This window comes from Chrysochloris asiatica, unplaced genomic scaffold (genome assembly GCF_000296735.1).
Source record: "Chrysochloris asiatica unplaced genomic scaffold, ChrAsi1.0 scaffold00030, whole genome shotgun sequence".
Taxonomy (NCBI): domain Eukaryota; kingdom Metazoa; phylum Chordata; class Mammalia; order Afrosoricida; family Chrysochloridae; genus Chrysochloris; species Chrysochloris asiatica.
Window position 1 is genome coordinate 19,361,942 of NW_006408548.1, and position 24,051 is coordinate 19,385,992.

The following is a 24,051-nucleotide window of genomic DNA, read 5'->3' on the forward strand; positions in this document are numbered from 1 at the left end:
ATGCTCTCCAGAGGAATAGGCAAGCTTTTTCACTGACCTAAAATGTGCAATTCTTTCCTTATAATGAAAAAAAATCAAACAACCCAAAAAATGAGAAAGACTAAGCAATCATCTGAGGTGCTTTATCACTGCAATCGTTAGCATATTTTAATTATCTTCATTTGAAAAGTAATAAAAGAAAAGTTCATTAAAATCAGGACTAAATGTTCTTGACTATATTAAAATTCCTCATATTTCTCAAGTAAGTGCAAGAAGAGTCTGAGTTATTCCTTGGGTAATTAGTTTTGAATAAAAGATACATTCTCATGTGACTAAAGAATGGTGTTTGTTTATAGTGACAATTTTCTTCAAGTTCTATAATGCCGTTTTTGTTAAGTGCCATAGAATTGGTTCTGATTCAAGCAACCCTGTATAGGGTTTCTGAGGAGTAGCTGGTGGGTTTGAACCACTGACCTTATGGTTCATAGTCCAATGTCTAACCTATAGCACCACACCGAAAGTCCAAATAGATAGCTTCAAAAGCCTCACCCAATTCCCAGATGCATCCCTGAAGAACATTAGACGCCAAAGTTTGAGGGCAATTTAGGAGGAGAAAAACACCTAATGTATGTTTACTAAATTTTAACATCGAGGATAACATTCACTACGAAAACCTCAGTTTTGGGGGTATGCAGAAACAAACAGGAGTCTTGGTGTGGCACTGTGGGTTAATGTGCTGGCCTACAAAGTCATTTGAACTGCAAGGTCAGGGATGCAAGATCACCAGCTGCTCCTTGGAAACGCTATACAGGGTCGCTATGGGTTGGAACTGACTTGACGGCACTTAACAACAAGAAGAATAAATAAATAAGTAGTGCTCTTTAACAACCCATGATTTACTTCTTAATGTTTCTCTAGAAGAAAAATAGATCACTGGTAAAAATTTTACAACAATATTTTCTAAAAAGTATGCTGAAGAGAATTTTCATCGTAAGTTAAGATCTAGCAGTTCTTCAGTAAGTCCAATCTCCAAACCAATAAATTAGAGTTTTTTTTGTTGTAGGAGAGCAATTGACTTCATAACAGAAAATGTGTAGCAATGGCTTAGGCATATTTAGAGTTATATTAATTATGGGGCAATAAAATATGCATGGAATGCTAAGTAGAAGTAGGTTAAAGCCAGGACAAAAGTTGTCTAAATTTATACTAAGATTATAACGAGACAAACTTAACTGACAAATATACTTTGCTGAGTTTCATCAAATTTGAGTTTGCATAGCAAAGAGCCTCAAATGAAAATGAAATACTTTTCTTTAAAAGATAGTTGACACACATGCAAGAATGCCCAAACTTTCAGATAGCACCCATTTGATCTAGCTTGGATGGCTTGATGATCAGAATTCGACTAGACGAAGATAAAAAAGTTTGATACAGGAAGCACATGTAACTTGTAATAATTTGATGAATTTGACCTTTGCTTATGGATGTAGTTGCTCAAAATATCAACCGAGAGGGAATGTGTTTTCACATCAAGGATCAATCCTATTCTCTCAGTACACAGGGTTGATAGGGATGGGCAACTTAGACACTGACTACCTAAAATTGGGGCGGTAGGAGGACTATAAATAAAGGCATGAAGTGGCTGGCTTGTAAGTTTTCAAGACGGAGTTTAGTTTCAGAGCGAGGCAGAATCCTCGCTGAAAGGAGATGGCTATAGAATTCTTGATTCAATAATAAGTAACTGTTATCATGACTATCTGTGATTGTCATAACTGTAAAGTTAAAAAGATGTGTAACAAAAAGGGGGGGGGGAGTGCTTAATCTTACATTCCAGGAACAGAGGACCCTAGGACCTTCAGGAGGAAAGAGCATGAGCAGAATGTGGGATCCTAACCAAAGATGCAGCAACACTAGAGATGGAGGCAGAAATGATATAGCATGGAGAGATAGAGCAGCTGAGGACTCTAAGACTCATGGAAAGAGAAAGGCTGAGTGCTGGTGGGCAGGAGGCAGGCTTGCAAAACATGCCCTTCGGTTGTTTATTATATATTCTTGTTGTATTAAAAAAAAAATAAAGAGGGAATAGAGGCAAATTCTGTTAAGTAAATGGTATTGTTGGTGCATGGCGGGGATTGTAATCATTTTAATGAAACAAAATATAATTGGTTGAGTGGTGTAAATCTGGTGTTCTGCTATGGAAAATATTGCTCAATTCAAAATAAAAGCTTAAAAAAAAGCCCAATATTTTTAACAGCTATTAAAATAGTGGTTAAAAGTGATCAAAAAAAAAAAAAGTTGACATAAAAAATTTAAACAAAAACATTTTTTTTATGAGACTAGACTTTAATGATCCTTTCTTTCATTTTGGGAAAAAGAGAATAAAAGCACACTAACCAGGAGTACATCTAGAAACTCTTTTTTTTTCCATCTGAAGATATCCACCCTGCCATACACATAATCGAATGCCTGTGTTCCCCAAATGAAACCCCCACATACTAGGGGGCTTCAAAAAGTTTGTTGAAAATGGAATTAAAAGATAAAATAATTTTCCCATGAACTTTTTGAAGCTCCTGTATATATATATCTCAGAGTCTTCTTTGCCTACTTAAAATACCTGCAATTTGGACTCCTGGTGTGGCATTGTAGGATCTATACTGGATGTGAACCACAAAGACAAACCCACCGGCTACTCTTCAGAAACGCTACAGAGGGTTGCTGAGTTGGAACCGACTCGAAGGCACTATCAACAACAACAACATAGTTTTTAGAGAATTAAACAAACAAGCCTGGAGAACCCGTGCTATCAAGTCAATTCAGACACACGGTGACCCAGAGGACTCAGCAGAACTGCTCCAGAGGGGCTGCTGTCTTTATGGAAACAGACTGGCACATCTTTCTCCCGGGGAGCAGCTGGGTGGATTACCAAGTGTTACCACATAACCACCGTGCTACCAAGGATTCTTCACAAGCAAATAACAAACTCCCAACAATAATCTTTCACTTAAAAGCTTAAAAGAAATTGGACTACTAACTTTCAAAGTCAGATCCGATTGACCCCCAACTTTAAATTATGGTTAATATTTTAAATGTGTATCAACTGAAGAGATACAACATTCCTTGAAGTATGGGAACATCCTAGAAAAGGCTGACGTTAAAAGATACCTGCCCGATCCCACCTCTAGGAGCCCTGATGTGGCACGTATAGACTAAGCACTTGATCTTAAGGTCAGTTTGAACCACACAGTCAGCACTTCAAACTCACCAGCCACTCCTTGGAAACCCTATACAGGGTCACTGTGAGTGGGAACCGACTTCTAGCAAGATATAAAATATACAGTGCCTGCCTCCAGAGGCACAGTGGCTGGCTCTCACTGGCCTTTATCCCAGTGAAGCGGGGTTCTGCATGCTGTGTAACTGACGGTTATTTTATGGAGTTTTTCTTAAAAAAATATAATGCTGGCATCCAAACCTTGATAAAATGTAAAAATATCTTCTCTAGATTTTCTCTCTTCCTCAGGAACCCCACACAGGGTCACTAAGAGTCAGAACTGACTCAACAGCACTTAACAACAACAACATATATATATTCAGTGTCCATTATTATTGCCTTTATTATCAGTAGTTTTATAAAGCCAATTTTTATTAGTTTTGGGGGTTGCAATAAGAATGATAACATCAGCAAGTTATGCACCGCCACATTGTACGTGCTACATATTACTGATGATGTTGTTGGTGTTGCTAAGTACCATTGAGTCAGTTCCAACCCATAGCAACCCTGTATAGGGTTTCTGATGAATGGCTGGTGAGCTTGAACCACTGACCTTGTGTCAAACCGACTTTGCAGTATAGAACATTAACACACAGTGACAGACCAGGATTTTACTACTAACAATAAGACGTACAAAATACACCAAAAGACACAGCTGTAATATAAGTGTCATAACTTGGATACATTGTAATTTAGAGACTACCTGTGTATGTGTGGCCACAATACATGGAATAAAAGGAAAAGTGTTGAATAGTCGACAAAAAGGTACAACCCATACCTGCCTATGGACACACAACTAGATAAGCTTTAAGTGGCTGACATGGGCACTTACTTGTCACAAATAATGTGATTTATTTGGGAACATGCCCCTTCAGTGGGAAGGCAGTGCTGAATGATGGGGGATAAGCCTTTGTGTTTCCAAGAAAGATAAATGGGTGTACTTGTTGTTCAATATTATAAATGCTTCTTTGGTGGTACATTTCTTCATAGAATACTCTTAAGAAGACCGTTCTTTAAATACATTTAAAGTATCCTGGTCTGTAATTATTTCCATAAATATACCTGTTGTGTAAAGAAATCTGGCAATACTGTACAAGAAGTGCTGCAATGTTCATTCCGTGAATTCTTTACCAACAAGACGCAACCAAGAGTTCAACATCCACAAGGAGTGTTGAACTCCAGAACCTCTTGAAGTTATGAAGAAAAGAAGAGTGATGTTACGAAGCTGTAAAAGAATCACTAGTCTCATATTTCAGAATTGTCTTCCTTTTTATGAAGAAATATTATATTTACTGAGATCCATAGCATCTTGCCCATGCCAGATACAGCCTTGGAAGACTGAGTTAGAAAGGAAGGAAAAGTAAAGATAACCTCTCAATTATTAAGGTCTCCACAGTCAGAGACCAGTAAGGTTATGTTAATTCTTCACATTCATAATTATGGTATCTTCCCTAAGAAATCATACAAACTAATATATGCAAATTAAAGAGGGACTATGCTATTTAATCATCTGGATGTTTTGCCTACACAAGTCAATTTCTGTACAATTAGAGGTGTTTTATTATGATTAAAAATCTTTCTTCTTTATATGTACTCTTTACATAATTGATATTCACTGCTCCTTAGGAAAAGATAGATTTCACTCAGTAGTCTCTCTCTGGTATCAACACATATTTCACTTTTCAGTATCAAATCATTAACTTGACCTTGATAATTTACTATGACTAGCAATTGTGATACAGTAATCTGTTCTGAAGCTTACTATAATACCTCTTTCTAAATCAGGGCTGCTATAGTACCTAACCTATTTGACCAGAGCTTGGATGGCTAGCTAACCAGAACTCAACCAGATGAAGATAAAGAAATTATCTTATGCTCAATTTGATGAACTGGATCTTTGCTTATGGATGCAGCTGATCAAAATTCCAACCAAAATGGAAGGATTTTTGATATTAAGATCAAGCTTGTTTCCTCAGTGCACTGGATTGACAGGAATGGGCAGCTTAGACATTGGCTATCAAAATTGTTGTTAAATGCCGTTGAGTCGGTTTCGACCCATAGCAAACCTGTACAGAGTTTCTGAGGAGCAGTTGGTGAGCTTGAAAAACAGGGGGCTATAAAAGCACAAAGTGACTGACTTACAAGCTTTCATGAGTGTGCTTAGTTTCAGAATGCGGGGAGATAAGGTAGAATTCCCACTGAATAGTTTTCCTCTTTTCCAGATAGATCTGGTGAAAGGGAATGGGGGATGATGGTGATGGGATTTTATGACTCAGTTGTGAGTAATTGTTAGCAGGACTGATGGCGATGTATTTGCAGAAGATTTGTAACTAAAATGGGGGAGTAGTTAATCTGTCACTTCAGGAACAGAGGACCCTAGGACCATCAAGATGGAAGAGAATGAGAGGAGTGAGGGATCCTATCCAAAAAGCAGCGACAGCAGAGACCGCAGGAGAGGTGATGGCACAGAGAGATAGAGCAGCTAAGGACTCAGGTCCAAGGACTGAGAAAGGTTGTGTGCCTGCAGGCAAGAGGCTGGCTTGCAAAATGTGCCCTTTGGACATTTACATGAATATATATTTTTTGTTTTGTATGTGTACAAATATTTTTGCTTTGTTCATTTGTGAAAAATAAGATGTAAAAGGGAAGCCACAAGATGGAAGCAGGATTAACTGCTATTAGAGGGAGGGGAGAGTAATCACTGAGATGAAACAAAATGTATGATTGGTTGAAAGTAAAGCTGATGATCTTGCCTGTTTACCTTCACTCAATTCACAATAAAAAGCTAAGAAAATAAAATAGGGTTGTTGTGAAAATTAATGGTATAAAATGCTATTAACTAAGAATATACAGCTTGTTTAAAAAAAAAAAAAAAATCTGTGCTAACCTGTAAAATTATATCTAGAGGCGTCTCATAATAAAGGTCTAACAATTTACTTCTGAAAGACCATGACCACTGAACATCCTATGGAGTTAAGGACCACTCTTATACACATGAAGGTGTCATGAGATAGAACTGACGCAGCAACAACTTAAAAAAAATTTTTTTTTAATTGTTAAAAATTTTTTTTTAAGTTGTTGCTGCATCAGTTCTATCTCATGACACCTTCATGTGTCAAAAATAGTGTTACTAGCATGAATTCGAGTACATGCCTCAGCCAGATGAAAAATCTGTACTTAAAAAAATTAAATACAGATTTTGAATCTGGCTGAGGCATGTACGCAAGTTCATGCTAGTAATTCTATTTTTGTCTATGTGTAAAGCAGAGTCTACTGGTGATCTAATGTATAAACATTTTACTGATATTTCCAATAAGTGCTTAAAACTACAATTCACTTAAATATAGTCAGGCTGATTTTCTCTCAATTATACTGGATTGATGAGATTTTACTCTACATGCTGCTGTAAGACACAGTAATCAGAATCTTAAAAAGAATAAGTGGATAACTCTATAATAATAAAACGGAAACCAAAAAGAAATGACAGATGACCATCTATTCACCTTCCTACTTTTAGAAAGCTCATAATTCTGTATAGGTCAAGCCAAGTTCATAGTTACTCCCTTGGTGGATGCTAAGGAAACAGAAGTGGGAAAAAGAAATTTCAAGATTATAAACACAACATTGTATTTTCTTCTTTTCCAAATGGGAGCAATTCCTCTTCCCAACCCTTATCTTCTTTAGATAAGAAATGATGGTAAAATTTTAAAGGCATGCTTTTACTGCATCCCATAGATTACCAAACAGGGGAAAATCTAGTTTTTACCATTTTAAGAGAAACAAACATACCAAGGAGGTATATTTAAACTGTGAACATAAGAAAGATCTTACACATCAGCATCTGTGGATAACCTGTTAAGAGGTAATAAACAGTTTATGCTCTTTTTTGCACAGATAAATTGGATGCTCCTGGAAGACATCAATCTGATGGAATGATAAATAAATATCTATTTACACAAAGTAGAAATGTCAAGGGATATGTTGTTAAGTGCTTAAAACACTGCTACATCACTCCTACTAGGTTTTTTGTTTTGAAATTAATCTCTTGCCAAGTGTTTTTGGTCATTTTTATTATCAACTAAGCTAATAGGTAAACAACATGTTTGTCTTGGGTACCAGGCCTTTTATTTGGTAATGGAATTCCCATATTTGGGATCCTACTACCATCAAGAAAGAAAGACGAGCCAGGAGTGGAGTGCATCCTTTGAATCCTGAGATCTCTGGGTATTGAACCAGGAGACAGAGAGCTAAGGCACCAGGAGAGCTGCAGAGGAGTGGCAGAGCAGAACCAGGAGCCAGAGTGGAGGGCTTCTCAGTCCACAGAACAAGTAAACATGAGTGACTTGGGTCAGAAGGCTCAATTATGGAGCAAGGTGCTTCTGGGCACTTAATTGGGGACTACCCCATAGTGCTAGAGCTGAGTGCCTTTGGTTTGAGACTTACAGTAGGGTTGAGTGCCCTTTGGGCATTTATCAGCAGCGCTGAAAGAGCTTTGTAACACTGCCTGACCAGTGTGGAGGGCAGGCCAAGGGGTCGGGGGCCAGAGAGAGGCTTGCTTGTGGGCAGGGCAGAGAACAGGATGTCCTGAACCACTAATTGTATCCCGAATATTTCTAATCCAAAATTGTAACCTGGTAACTTCCCTAATAAGCCCCATAACTGTGAATATGGTCTGTGAGTTCTGTGTAGTCTTGCTATGCATTATTGAACTCAGCAGAACAGAGTCCTGTGGCAGGGCAAGTTGGTGTCACAGTTGGTTAAGAAGGTTGGGAGGTGGAAGGATGAATGACACATGAATTAGCCTTGGGCTGATGGTGACTCTCCTCCTTCTCACGTTAGAGGAAGTGAGATGGCACCCCTGAGTCCCTTTTTTACAGCAAACTATGCGTAGTGGTTACGAATTGGGCTGCTAACCTCAGGGTCATCAGTTCAAAACTACCAGCTGTTCCGCGGGAGAAAGAGGAGGCTTTCTGCTCCTGTAAAGATTTACAGCCTCGGAAACCCTGTACAGGGTTGCTGTGAATCAGTTCTGATCCATAGCAACCCTGCCTGTACTGGGTTTCTGAAGACTAGCTGGTGAGCTTGAACTGCAGACCTTACAGTAAACTAGAACTTGGAAAAGCCCTGGTATGATACTGAAGGACCAGCACTGGCCTGCTAACTGCGAAGTTACCAGCTGCTCTTGGAAACTACACAGAGCTGCTATGAGTTGGAACCCACCTGATGGCACACAACTGTCCTATGAGTCTACAGATATTATTGAGCTATAATTCTTTATAGTTTTTTGGTCTTTATTTACTCTCTTGGTATTAAAAATCACTATGTAGATTAGTTAACAGAAGCTATTTAATATTTACTTATTAGCAGGGGGCAAGGTATAAAGGTGTAAATTATATATAACTATAGTTTTTTTTTTTCCGACTCCACAGCATTTAACAACAACAACATAGTTTTTTGTGTTTTTTTTTTTATCTTTGTGTAGAAGGTATTGGAGAGCTAAATGGCTATAAATTACAGTCTATCTACATCCATACAGGAAAAACTGATGAGAATGACTGTTGGAATTCAGCATACAACAATTAGGAAGTCAATTCGTAACGAATAAAGTTAGCTACATGTAGTGCCATGTATTTCTACTTTAAATGTTTCTCACTTAAAAAAAGGAAATGTTGTAAGTACCAGTAGAAACCTAATGTCTATGTACCTCCCCCCACCCCCTGGTTTATGTTAAGATAGTTTGCTTTGAAAGCAGGTAAATTTTATCAGTTTTATAGCTTTCCCTGAGTTGTGGGGAAATAAACTGTTTTTTTGCTGATTCTCAAGTATAATAGAATGGGGTATGTTCAGTCTGCTGTAGAAAGCACTGGGACCCTAGTAAAGCGCCATAAGAAGCCTTTCACCACTTGAACAGCTCATAAAGTTGGCATGAAAAATCTATGCAAAAATACCTGTGTGGAAATAATCCCTCACCCATCAGTCACTATTAATCAAAAACTTAAAAAAAAAATTATAGACTTTTCATATTTAGTAACATACTTTATCATCTAACATAACCAAGTCAAAGACAAACAATCAGGATCAAAGGTAAGGAACTGAAGACAGCTTCTGGATAAGGATGGTAAGAGTTGTTAAAAAACACAGGCTTTAAGTGATCTGGAGCAGAGGGCTGTGATGGGAGGGTGAGGAAGGGGTCTGCCTCAAGCCCTCTGGAGATGACCCGAAAGTGACAGGAGCTACTGGTAACAAATTTCTCTTTTCATTTGCTCAGGCCATTTGAGAAGAATAAAGCTCTTGCCAATGAAGCTGCAGCTGTGCTCACCCTCAGTTTAATCACTGTGTAAGGCTGAGGGTTAATTAGCTGCCATTCTTAGCGCTATTTGTTGTTCTAATAGAGATTTGCATAAATCTACGACTAGGGGTAACTGATACTTGATTTTTATTTGGAAGTATCAGTTGGGGGAGGGGGAGAAGCTCATCCATCCTGAGTGTTGACATTTGTGGGTATGCTGAGGGCATTTTATTTGACCTGGCCTGTGCGGTTGTCTGTCTCAAGAGTGGCGGACAAAGACTTGATGGTTGCTGATGGATGTAGCCCTCGCTAGCCCAGCCTGGGCCACGAGGCCGGCTGTGGTTTGAAGGCAGATGATCGGGGAAGGAAATACACAAGGCAAAGGTCAGAACCCGAATGATTCCTCAGTGTTAAACGGAAGAATGGGATAAGAATGAGAAAGCATTTTCATTTTTTTTTAAAGTTGGCTAAATATCATCATGCAATGCCACTGTTGAGTTGACAGATTCAATTCAGGAAAATCTTACTGATTCAAATCCTATCAACATTATTTTTATAATAACATGAAGAAAGATTAGATTGAAATTTAACTTAAACCTAGGGCAAAAACATTACAAACATAAAGCACAGACACCAACTAACAATGTGAAATAAATAAGTCCGTTAAACAAAAGAATGGATGTTTTGACTTAAGAGAAACAACTGTTCACGGCTCTAAAAAGTGTCAGCATACAAATAAACAACGTGCCAATTAAGAAATCTTTGAATGTGTATGGAAGTATGAACAGTTTGTTACCATGTATTTTATAATAACCTAGTCTTCTGTCAGACAGGCTGTCTCTGGTTGGTGAAACTTACGGGGTATGATTCTCTCTAGGCTTATTCTTACAACTGAACAGCATTATTTCAAAATATTTTTTTTTATAGGTGATTTGGGTTTAGCCAGGGGTGAAATTCTTTTACAGAATGCACCTGTAATTTTCTGAGTTATGGTAAAAGAAAACTGATACACTACACAGAAATCTTTCTGAATGGCTGGGAGACGGTTTTACTGGAAAGCGTCTATTCCTAGAAGCAGGGATAACTAACTTGTATAGAGACAGACTCACACATAGACTGATTCAGGGAAACAAGCTCCAGTTCAGCTTACTGGGAGGCAAAGCAGGAATCCGAGCATCACAGTGGTCAAGCACTAGGCTGTTAAATGTAAGGTTGGAAGTTTGAACCCAACAGTTGCTTTATAGGAGTCAGAAGAGGCAGCCTTGCTTCTGTGAAGATTTACAGTCTTAAAAACCCTATGAAGCAGTTTTCCTTTACCCTACAAGGTCATTGAGTCAGAACTGACTCGATGACAGTGGGAAGTAGGCAAAGCAGGCAGGCCTGGGCAACTGGATTAAGGACGGCTTCTCAGTACTGAGTTTTCTCTCTGTGCATGGGTTAACACCTTATTCTACATATAAGAGGTGAGGACTCATTATCGATCTAGTGTTCATAAGTGACTCATCTATAGTAAGGGCTCAAAAGTTTCTTGAATAAATTACTTACCTCTAAGGAAAAACTTCCTCTTAAAACAAACAAACACCTTCACCCCCTCAAATTCCAGCAAAATATAACAGTTCGGGGACCACTCCTTGGTCTGGGTCTCAAATAAGGTAAAAATGGGGTTGAAAGAACAAAGTATTTCTCATTCAAATTTAAGCTGCTGTTGTTGTTAATTACTGAATCTTACTTACTACCTGGGGTAAAGTTATGAATTAATTTTTGCAACATTTTACAAAAATCTTGTACAATTGTATCTTTTATTTTTGGTGTGACAAGCATTAATTTGTATCATATATATAACTTAAATAAATCACGATTTTATTAAATTCTGTATGTACATGTCTTCATTTTAGGAAGATTTTATTGTAACAAAATTTCAGAAATAGAAAAGATTATATAATTTCTTTATATTTTATAAACTCACTGGGAGCCCAATCCCATTGTTAGTTCTCTCTTTTGTCTAAAATTTTAGGTGTATAGAGAATTTATCCCTAGCCATAGAAGGTGGAATCTTATAAATGAAAAAGATGATTAATGATACACTCTAAGAATGTTCCCACTGAGAATATCAAACAAAACCCTATGGCTACCTTTAGATTTTCGTATTTTCTAAAATAAATCCAAATATGTCAAAACCCAGCAGTTTGTTTGTCTTTTTCATTTAAAGAATCTGGTGGAAAACACAATCCAACATCCAGAAGCACACAGGAAATAAGAATTTTCCGTTTTTAGCACTCCCACGCCACAAAAGCCTGACCATACACTCTATAGTCTTTCTGAGCAGTAGCACTTTCTTGAGCACTCTTGGGCATTTCCTAGTTCAAGACCATTCAGCTTTTTGTTCTAATAGCTTGTCAGGATGCACAGTTGTTAAGATGCCAGAGAGGTCATGTCTGTATGGTGCTGCCTGGTTGTTATCAGATTTTAATAGCCTACATTTCTCAAATTAACATCTTCTGGTAGGCACCTAATTAAAGATTAAGCCATTCAATTTGAATTTTTATGATTATTTGGCAGCAGAATTTAATGCATTCTTTAAATGCACTTTCTCATCTAAAATGATTTTTCATTAATTATGTCACACTATGCTTTTTCCTTCTTGGCAAACAATAGGTCTTAAAGAGACTAATGAGAATACCCAAGTTAAAAGGAAGCAGGTTACACACTATGGAAATTTAAAATTAATAGTAACGATAATAGTCGTCGCAACAAATGATTTACTAAAGCCTGACATTTAAGTCTTGAAAAGCTCCAATTCAACACTGGAGTTAGTCTCTTACCAGGGTTGCAATCTGTAAGAAGTGAGCAGATGGAGAGGAGAACTTTAGAAATGGTAAGGGCTGGACTCCAGTTGTCCTTTAAGATGTCCATACAGATTACTCCTTGGCTGTTAATATTACAGTGATAAATTCTTGTTCGGAAGGTAACCTAGAGGAAAATACAAAGGTGTTTATAAACACACCTACTATCACGCAAGCCAAAGATGATCATGGTTGAAACATACTTAAAATGTTTTTTTCTTAGGTACACAAGAAAAATCAATGAACAAAATAATTGTATTTAGAACTTATGCTGGGCAGAGAGAACAAAATCCCACCAGTAAAATGTGATTTTCTATTTTCAAGAAAGAATTCTGGGGAGCTGGATTTACACATGGTGGCAAACAGATTCTGATCTATGGAAAATTAAAGATTTGGGATTAAGAAAATTAAAGTTTCAAAGGAAACTTCTGTTGGATTACTATGGTTTTAAGGCTTTTATATATTAAAAACAAAAACACAACCCTAAAAAGCAAGAGAATACTAATTAAAAAGGCAATAAATATTCTCCTTTGTCACGGTTTAACACCAAATAGGGTATGCATATAAATAATATACCAAGAAAAATTCTACTAGTTATACTTTCCTCCTCACTTCTATATTCTGAATGTGATTATTAGTGCAGTCTACCATTTCACTATAAGGAGCTCTGGTAGCGTAGTGGTTACGAATTGGGCTGCTAACCTCAGGGTCAGCAGTTCGAAACTACCAGTTGTTCTGCAGGAGAAAGATGAGGCTTTCTGCTCCCGTAAAGATTTACAGTCTTGGAAACTCTGTACAGGGTTGCTATAAGTCGGAACCGACCCCATGGCACATAACCACCACTATGACCATTTCACTGTGATAGCTATATTACCACTCTACTTTGCTTGTGTTTTAATTGAAAAGGTTTTAATATTTTTAAAGAACTTTAGATGAAAAATTTTAGTGTAATCAGTTTGGTAACATTAACAACTATCTTATAAGACTCTTCTACAACTGATAAAATTGAATGTTATTCATTTTAAATTCCTATCAAATTTATAAATCCAAACAGAAAATTTTTGGTGTTCTAAAGACCAGATCTATACAGGGTCGCTATGGGTCGGAACCGACTCGATGGCACATAACAACAACAACAAAGACCAGATCTAAAGACCCAAAGTTCAAAATGGTTTGGGACCAAGAAATACACACATGGCAGATTTCTGTAGATGTTGCCACCCACCAGGGTATGCAATTACTACGTCAGGAGATTAAGTTATATGAAGTCAACTCTCAGAAAGCACAGAGCCAGCATCTATGGGTGGTGAGCAATCAGGCACTGTACCTGGGCTAGATTGTAACTTCTAAGAAGGACGGACTTTTTTTTAGCAACATGTCAGACCAGGTAATCTTGACAGGCCAGACCAGATTAACAACTCCTTCCACACACACTTCTCTCAAATGACTAACAACACTGAAGAAATTTGAACCAACATTAAAAAAAATGTATAGTTGAATTTGCAAGGGAGCGTACCCACAGGCCAGATCTGAAAGCCAAACACTACAGAAAGCACAGGAGCTGACAGTACAGCTGCCCAGGTTGGAGCCTAGAGCAGAGGGAATGAAGGATAATAGGCAGTCTCAGTGAAATGAAGGCTTGTGTTTTATTGCACTTATGGAGAGAAAAACCAAAGCCTTAGGGCTGTATGTGGTAATGGCTTGGAACTGTGACTCTTGCATAAATTAGGGTGCATGAACAGCTAGATTTTCAGTACATGGATGGGCTTGAAAAATTTTTCCTTTTGGGGGAAGATAGCAAGGAAGCTTACCAGAGAAAGTCTGATCTCTGGATGAAAGAAGAAAAAATGTCTTCCTGGAGAATTTGAAATCCTGGGCACATACTCCCATACTAGGCAAACACTAACAAAAAGAGAGCTCAATGACTATATTCCTATTGTAGCTGATGTTGTTAGGTGCCTTCAAGCCAGTACTGACTCATAGCAGCCCTATGCTTAACAGAACGAAACACTGCCCTATCCTGGTCCAACCTCACAATCGTTGCTACCCTTGAGCCCACTGATGCTGCCACTTTGCCAATCCATCTCGCTTCGCTGGGGGTCTTCCTCTTTTTCTGACCCTCCACCTTACCAAACATGAAAACCTTTTCCAGTGACTGGTCCCTCCTGACAATATGTCCAAAGTTTGAGAGACAAAGTTTGGCCACCTTGGCCTCCAAGGAGCACTTATTCCAACACAGATCTGTGTGTTCTTTCGGCAGCCCATGGCACTTTCAATATTCTCCTCCAACACCATAACTCAAAAGCATCAATTCTTCTACGGTCTTCCTTATTCACTGTCCAGCTTTCGCATACATATGAGGTTATTGAAAATACCATGGCTTGGGTCAGGCACTCCTTAGTCCTCAAGCTGACACCTTTGCTCTTCAACACTTTAAAAAGGTCTTATGCAGCAGATTTGCCTAATGCAGTACGCTGTTTGATTTCCTGACTGCTGCTTCCATGAGTGTCGACAGTTGATCCAAGAAGAATGAAGTCCTTGACAACTTCAATTTTTTCTCCGTTGATAAGAATATTGTTTATTGGTCCAAGTGGTGAGGAGTTTTTAGATCATATGTATTTTTAAGATAAAATAGCCCTGGTAGTGCAGTGGGCTAAGCATACGTTGCTCAAAGGCGGATGCTGGAACCTACTAGCCGTTCCACATGAGATAGATAAGCAATCAGTTTTCATAAAGATTTACAGTCTCAGAAATCCTAACAATCAATTTTCTCTGCCCTATAAGTCAGAACAGACATCATTGATGGCAGCAGGTTTAGTTTTTGGTTTTTGGCTAAGGTAAAAGCATTGTTAGGGATAAAAAAGGGTTACTGAATAATGACAAAATGAACAATTCAGCAGGAAAACATAAAAAATCGGAATCTTCTGTACCTAACAACATAAACAAAATAAAAATTGGTAGAATTATAAGAAAAAAAAAAGTCAAATTCACAAAGAGGGAGTTTTTTGTTTTGTTTTTAAACTACCTATCTGGTAGTAATTTATCAAACAAACCAAAAATTAGTAAGGATACTGAAGATATGAGACACCAAATTAATAGAAAAAATATCTAAGTATGGAATGGACATAATTATAATCAACAATTAATATTCTTTTCAGACATATAAGAAACATTTATAAATGATTTACACGGTAAGTTACAAAGAAAGTGCAACAAATTTCAAAGAACTGATTTAATGACGGTACTGTAAACCAGAATCTATCACATAAAATAGGGCTCCATCCTATGTTTGGAAACTGAAAAACACTAATTTTCAACTAATTCTTCAATCAAAGACAAAAAAGTACCTATATTTATAGCTGAATGACCACAAAAGTGTTGAGTTGCCAATACCAGCATTTGTGATTCAGCTAAAGCAAGACTACAGTTTTAAATGCACTGTAGTTTTTAAAGTCTACAGTTTTAAATGATTCAGCTAAAACAAGTCTACAGTATTAAATGTAATATGTTTGAAAACAAGAAAGACACTTAAAGTGGCTAACCCAGGAAGGTAGAAAAAAGAGCAAACCCTATGAAAATAAAAAGAAATAGACAAGACCAGAAGTCAATGAAATACAAAATACCTAGTGATACTACAATATCTTCATATAAGTCAGTGTTTGTTCCTCTAAATGCTAGATGAAAAGATGAAATATTTTATAATCCAATGTAAATAATGACATTAAAAAACTTATCAGATATTGACCAGCTACTCTGAGTCAGTTAATCCTCAAAACAACTCAATGAAGAAAGTAGTATTACTACTCCCATTTTAAAAATGAAGAAACATGATACATGGTCAGAGACACACACTGAATAGGTATGGAAGGAAGATTTAAAGCCTCAGAAACCCTTCATAGGCTCGCTATGAGTCGGAACCCACTTGACGGAACTTAGTAACAACAACAGAAACATAAATCTTTGAAAGATATGGGTTAATGGGTACTTTATCTTTTCTGCAAACACAACTATGAATGTGGTGGAACATAAAGTAAGCAAAATGATGAAAACTTTTTAGATCTTCTCAAACATCTTAAAGCAATGAGCAGCTGGGCCTGGGGACTCAGGATAATAGTCTCAGGGGACACCAGGCTCAACTGGCATAACACAGTCCACAAAGACAATGTTCTACGTCCTATCTTGATGAGTAGCATCTGGGATACTACAAGCTCATGAGCTTTTTAAAAGATGCAGTTATTGATGTCTTCATATGCAGAAGAAATATGAGTGATGAGAATTGAAGATGCTTGGAATCAATTAGTCCAATGGACTAATGGAACATGTGAATATCAGTCTTCATGACTCTGAGAGCAAAGAACTAGATGGTGCCAAGCTATGACTACCACCTGCTCTGAAAGGGATTACACTAGAAGGTCCCGGACCAAGCATCAAAATATGTGGAACGAAACTCAAAATTATTAAGGAAAAACAACACACCAGGCTTACTGGTTAGAAAGAGACTGGAGGAAGCTGAGATTGCGGCCCTCACCCTCATGGTCCGACTTTCAGTCAAGTAGTAGATACGGATACAGGGGAAACAACAAACACTAAGACAGGCTCACGATGCATGATGACATGGTAAATCATTCAAAATCAAAGGGGCAACATGAACCTAAGGACAAAATTGAGAAGGAACTGGAAGGTGGGTGCCATGGAAACAGGACCCACAGGGAGGAAGCAGGATAGCTGCTGTTCCATTGCAATCGCTGAGATGAAACAAAGTATATTGTTTGTTGAATGTAAAACCAACGATCTCATCTGTACACCTTTACTCAATTCACAATAAAAAGCTTCAAAAAAAGAAAAAGAAAAAGAAACAGCGGCAGCGCGGCGGCCATGGTAATAGACTCACTCTGAGTTCCACAGTTTGTAAGTGGTGGAGCAATAATTTGCATATAGTTTTGTGGACCCCAAAGTCCATGCTCTCTTACTCAGCTTCAATGCTTTCTTTTTCAAGTTTTAATTTTGATATAATTGTAACTTTACATGGATTGTAAGAAATAATACAGAGCAGAGAGATTCCATATAAACTTCAGCCAACTTTCCATAGTGGTAACATTTTGTATGTTGTAGTTGGCTGCCATCACATTGGCCCCTGACTCATGGTGATCCCATGAGAATATCTAGTATAACTCCAGTAGACTGTTGTAGAAAGCTAACATTGATGCAATCAATGGACCTTTTCCAGATCTGATCATGCAGCATGTGTATTTTGTTCTATGCAATTTTATTACTTATGCAGATGCATGAGGTCAGATACGATACAGAACAGTATTTTCCATGCCTCCTTTAATAGCTACAGTCACTTTCTCTCTCTTTCTTTTCTTCTGAATATCTGTCAAGCACTAATCTGTTCTGTATCTCTACAATTCTTTCATTTCAAAAATGCAGTAACATGGAATGATACAGCAATTGCTTCATTAATGTATTTCATTGTGGTGAAAAGATAATAAAACATACCATCTCAATAATCTCTACACGTACGATTCAGTGACATTATTCACTACAAGTTGTGCACCCATACTCATGAGACATTTTCATTATTAATATAATGCCCTCCTTTCCTTCTACTCCTGGTAATCTTTGACTTCTATATATTTGCTCACTTCATGCAAGTGAGGTCATATAACATTGGTAGTTCATTGTATCTTATTGGCCAAATCTGTCTAGTTTGGTCTGCTATGACTTGCCTTGACAATAATGTTGTACCAACATTGAGCTAAATGGACTACAACTGTGGTTGTGGCTCAAGCATGAGCTGTGACCTACTGGTGGACTGTGTATCACATACACTAAGGATATTAAGTCACAAACTAGTTTTGATAGGGTGGGCATCAGGTCATTGTGCTACTTGTTCCTGTGGACAACTTTGGTTTAAACGAGGGTAGAGGACAGTATCCTACAAGAGGCACAGTGTCCTGTCAAGTCAATGGCAGAGTGTTTCTAGAAGAGGAGACAGCTGCTGATGGCAGCACCATTCTGTCCCTATTCTCTGCAGAGCTCTGTTGGTCAGCCGTGGGTCTGTGGCAAATACTCACCCATAAGGTGGGCCTGCCCTGCCGTATCTATTGAAACAAATGGCCACAAGGTCTGGATTCATTCCAGGTAACAGCCTGCCCGACTCTGAAAGGACTTGTCAGGTCTCTTCTAGTGTTGGCACTCTATGATTTTGCTGAAATTGTCCCCAAACAGGAGGCCCACTGAGGCTCTATGTACTCAGCATCTGTAGTCAGGCCTTTTGCTGAACTGCTGTGGAGTTGTCAACATTTCCCTCCTACTTCTACGACTGATCATCTGATGATAACCTACACTACTCAAGGTACACGATGGCCTTGAACTATGACAATGCCTGATACCAGCCGTAGCAACAAGGAAGCGCTACACAGCCATGGCTTCCACTGTGCACCACAAATGACCTTTTGAAACCCTTTCCCCCTAACTTTGTATAATTCCTTTGAGATTTAAATTTCTATATGTACTAAAAAAGCTTTTTCCTTTGTTATTGCTGAGTAGGAGTCCCGATGTGATGCTTTAGATAAGCACTGGATGGCAAGGTTGATTTGAACTGCAGGATCGGCAGTTCAAATTCACCAGCCATTCCAAACAAACTCAATACAGAGTTGCTGTGAGTCAGAACTGACTCGATGGCACTTAACAACAACAAAGTATTGCTGAGTAGGAGCACTCTGGAGGTGGTGTAGGATAAAATCTGGATTGCTAACAGCTCAAACCCATGTGCTCCCATAAACATTTAAAGCCTTGGAAACTTTATACAGGGTTATTATGAGTTGGAACTGACTTGATGGCAGTGGTTTAGTACTCCATAGTATACATAAACCACAGTTTGTTTAACCATTTACCTATTGAAGGATATTTGGCCTGTACTCCGAGTTTAGCTATTACAAATAAAACAGCTAGGCACATTTTGCGCATTACATTTCTGTGCGAACCTTAGTTTTCAATACTTGGGGATAAATGCCAAGAGTGCAATTGGTGGACTGTATGGTAAGCATACATTTAGTTTTATAAGAAAGAAAATGTTTTTGCATTTTTTTCAATGATTTTACATTCCATACAGCAAAAGCACGTATGATCCAGGCTCTCTGTACCCTTGCTAGTTTCCACCGTTTTGATAGGGTGCAGTGGTATTCTATTATGCTCTCAATCTGCATTTCCCTAACTGCTATTACTGTTCACCATGTTTTCATGTGCTTATTTACTTGTGGTGCTGTAGGACAAGCATTGGACTGTCAGCCAAAAAGCTGATGGTTTAAAACCACCAGTTAGTTGTTCCTTGGAAACCCTGAGTCAGAACTGACTCGATGGCAGTGAACAACACCATATGTCTCCACAGTGAAACAGTATGTCTTTTGTCCATTTCTTAATTAAATTGTTGATTTTGGTGTTTAAATGGAGACGAATCATTAGAAGTGAAGTAAAGTTGGATAACAAAATAATAAAGCACGAGCCTGCAAAGGATTCTGTGGATTTGGGGGGGAAGAGAATGCTTTACACTTGAATGTTTCACAATGCCAATACAAAAGACTTATGTCTGTGATGTTTGTTGATTTTGAGCCTGGTGTTGTTAGTTGCTGTGGAGTTGGTTCAGACTCACAGTGACCATATTTACAACAGAACAAAACCCTGCCTGGCCTCGCACCATCTTTACGATTGCTGTTAAGTTTGAGCCCATTGCTGCCACCACTGTGCCAATCCATCTCCTTGGGTGTGTGTGTGTGTGTTTTTTCACTGACCCACCACTTTACCAAGCATGATGCCCTTATCCAGAAACTGATCCTTTCTGACAAAATGCCCTTAGTATGAGAGACAAAGTCTTGTCATCCTGGCTTTTAAGGATCATTCTGGCTGCGTTTCTACCCTGCTGTTGCTGTTAAGTGCCGTTGAGTTGGTTCTGACTCCAGTGACCCTGTATAGGGTTTTTGAGGAGTGGCTGGTGAGTTAGAACCACCGACTCTACAGTTCAAACCAACCTTGAAGGTTAGTGCTTATATTAGGAAGCCACACCAGGACTCCTCTATCATGACAGATGTTCATAAATTAATCATGGAGGCTGATTGCTCTTACATGTTCCAACATTAGATTTCTACCTGTGAAACCTGAAATATTTTATGATTCCAGAATTTTAAGAAGCATCATGTATTTATCTATTATAAGTCATAACCTCTTCAAGGCTCCCCAGTCAATTCTTACTTCTATTATCATACTCGCCAAAGGACCTCCTCAACAAACTGTGAGCCACTCATGAAACCATTTTCTTTTAACTGATGTCCAATGCAGTGCTTGGCACATAGAGTCTACTGTTTATTGAAAAATGCTAACACACCCCAGGCTACTGCTCAGATAGGCAAGTATCTCTCCAAGGAGTTGTAACATCTTAATTGTTCTTTTTCCAACTACTGGTCCTTCCTCTTTGCTCCCAACCTTTGCATTCCAATCACCAGTAATGAGCAATACATCTTGATTGCATGTTTGATCGATTTCAGATTAAGAAGTTGGTAGAATTCTTCTATTTCATCCTCACTGGCTTTAGTGGTTGGTGCATAAATTTGAATAATAGTGGTATTAACTGTGCTTCCCTGTAGGTGCATGGATAGTATCCTATCACTGATCTGGATATGTTCTTTTTGACAATGAATGCAACACCATTCCTTTTCAATTTGTCATTCCTTGCATAGTAAACCACCATCCCGATCTTCTGACAAACAAATAAATGACAAAAAAAAAAAAAAAAGAAAGAAAAATGATGTAAAGCATGTCCTAGTCCCACTGCAGGGATTAGTAGTACCCACTGACTTTCTGTGTTACACAGTCTACATTTGCATTTATAACTACATTTGATGCATAGCCCAATAAATGATATTTACTATGATAGCCATCATTTCTCAAGGAGAAGTAAAATTACATTGAGAATACAGTTTTGAAAGGCAGGGAAGAGAGCACATTTTCTAACAGTTTCCATACACATGAAAATCTAAAGCCATGTTTTTGATACAGTGATATAGAAAATTTATTTGTTTAGAATGGCTAATCCCCAGATGACTCCGGAAAAGAAAAGTTTTGATTTATGAGAAATATATAAATACCCCACAGATGTGTGAGTATACATATGGATAAAAAAAATAATGCATCTTTCGTTCCACTCCTAAAAAAAGTCTTAGTCCTACTCCCTGAGACCTGTGGATAAATTACCTTACCTGGTGAAAGGGATTTTGCCTGTGTGATTAAACTAACAAACGCAAAATGGAGTATGCATCCAGGCTTATCTAGAATGACACATGTAATCACATGAGTCCTTGTAAGAGGAGGATTAGTCTGTATGAGAGATAACAGAGGAATGAGGATGGAGGGCTAGGAAGAAGGGGCCATCAGCAAAGGAATGTAGGTATTCTCTAGAAGCTGAAAGTAGTAAGTAAATGGATTCTCCTTTGAAACATCCAGAAGGAACACCACTCTGGGGACACTATGATTTTAGTTTTCTAACTTCCAGAACTGTAGGATGATAATTTTCTGTTGTTTTGAGAAACCAAGTTGGTAGTAATTCATTACAGCAGCAATAGGAACCTGATACGATTTGTACTGCAGTACGGGTTGTTGTAGTTAAGTACTGTGGAGTCGGTTCCGACTCATAATGACCCTTGCACAGGGTTTCCGAGGCTGTAAATCTTCCAAGGCTGTAAAGATGAGTCTTTCTGCTCTAGTAAAGATAATGGATTTTTCCCACAAACTTTTTGAAACCCCTTTATATATATTTCCTATTTGCTTTGCTACTTTGTCTCAAAAGTACCTTAACATGAACTGCCTTATTTCTGTACCGCAAAAAAAAAAATTTAAAAAGATTAACAACACTCCTTATGTTGAATATAGCATAAAAGAATGCTACTAAGAAGTGAATGATGTTGGGATTTGTTACTTTACTACTCTGAACCTCTATTTCCTGGCCAAATGAGAGACAACTAGATTAATTCTTAAGTTTATTTTAGGACCATGAAACAAGAGTTGTGGGAAGAATACAGAGGGCTTTCTAAAGTTCATGGACAAACTCTTATTTTTTTCCCCCTTTTTAAGGGTTCTATTAATCTCTTTCTTTTCCCCTTGACATTCTTTTTTTTTTTTTAAGTTTTTATTTGATTGAGTGAAAGTTTACAGGGCAGATCATCAATTTTACATTCAACAAATCATACACCTTATTTCATTATAATGATTATAATCCCAACCATGTACCATCAGTTCACAGTGTTTCTCTCTGTTCACTTTAGTTGTTTGTTTTTTTTTTAAACACTCAGGCATATATAATAATTTACACCACCAAAGGGCACATTCTGCAAGTCTGCCTCCTGGCTGCTATCTCTTAGTCCCTCTATTCCCATTAATCTAGAGTCCTCAGCTGTTCCCTCTCTCCATGTCTCCATCTTTGCTGTCTTGGCTTCTCTGGATAAGGTCTCTGATGATCCTAGGGTCCTTTGTTTCTGGACTCCCAGATCCTCTGAATTTGTTCTTAAAGTTTATTCTGTTCTTGACTCTTTCATTTGTTGATTAAGTTCTGGATGATGCTGCCACGTACGTCAATCTCTGGTTGTTGTCTGTTCTTGTTGGCTCTCAGTCCACAGAACTCCCTTTGAGATATTTTTCATCCCAGGGTTGACTTTGGCAAAATACCTTAGCTTCTGTTTATCCTGGAATGTTTTGATTATACCATCGTATTTGATTGACAGCTTTGCTAGGTAGAGGATTCTTGGTTGGCAGTTATTTTTTCTTACAGGGTTTTATACATGTCTCCCCATTGCCTTCTTGCCTGCATGGTTTCTGTTGAGAGATCTGAGCTTAATCTGATTTGCTTGCCTTTGTATGTTACACTTCTCTTTTCCCTAACTGCTTCCAGGAATCTGTCCTTAAATCTTTGATTTTGGAGAGCTTGATTATTATATGTCTTGGTGATTTTCTTTTAGGGTCTATCCTTCCTGGGGTTGACTGAGCTTCTTGAATGCTTTTCACTTTTCAGGATGTTATGGAAATTTTATTCCAGCAGCTCTTCAACTATCTCCTTGGTGGACTTGTGTGATTGTTCCTGTTCTGGAATGCCAATAATTCTTAAGTTATTCCTCTTCATGTTGTCTAACATGAATCTTAGATCTTCAGATTTTTTAATCCTTTTTTGTGCCTGTTCTTCTATCTTAATAGTATGGAGAGATTTATCTTCCAGCTCATTAGTTCTGGCTTCCATCTCTTCAATGCTAATCCTTTGCCCTTTCAGTGTATTGTCTGTCCATTTCTGACATTCCATTATTAATAATTTGGACCTCTTTTCTGTAGGTTTTTAATTGTTTCCAATGCTGTATCTATCTTATTTGATTGTTCCTGTAGCACTTTCCTGACTTCTTTCTTATTTTCTCAACTCCATTGTATAGTGCTTTGATACATTTTATAAACATTTTTTCTGATTTCCTTCTCAGGCATTTCCAAAGCCTGCCCTCCTTCCAGTATGGAGTGTAGGTCTACCTCCAGGTCATTTGCCTCTGTTTTAGGGCATATTCAGGAGTTAGCTGAGGCCTTAATACTTAGATGGATGTGTGTTTGGTATTTTTTATGCTTTCTGATTGCCTCCAGGTAGATGT

General features: G+C 38.0%; 1 protein-coding gene across 1 annotated transcript in view; it reads right to left on the reverse strand.

The window, feature by feature from the left end:
- The window catches only part of UBE2E2 (ubiquitin-conjugating enzyme E2E 2), a 141,447-nt gene that overhangs the window by 38,221 nt on the left and 79,175 nt on the right, over positions 1–24,051 (reverse strand). The window contains 1 exon segment of the mRNA XM_006878304.1: positions 12,359–12,506. Coding sequence (XP_006878366.1) covers positions 12,359–12,506 — 148 coding nt within the window.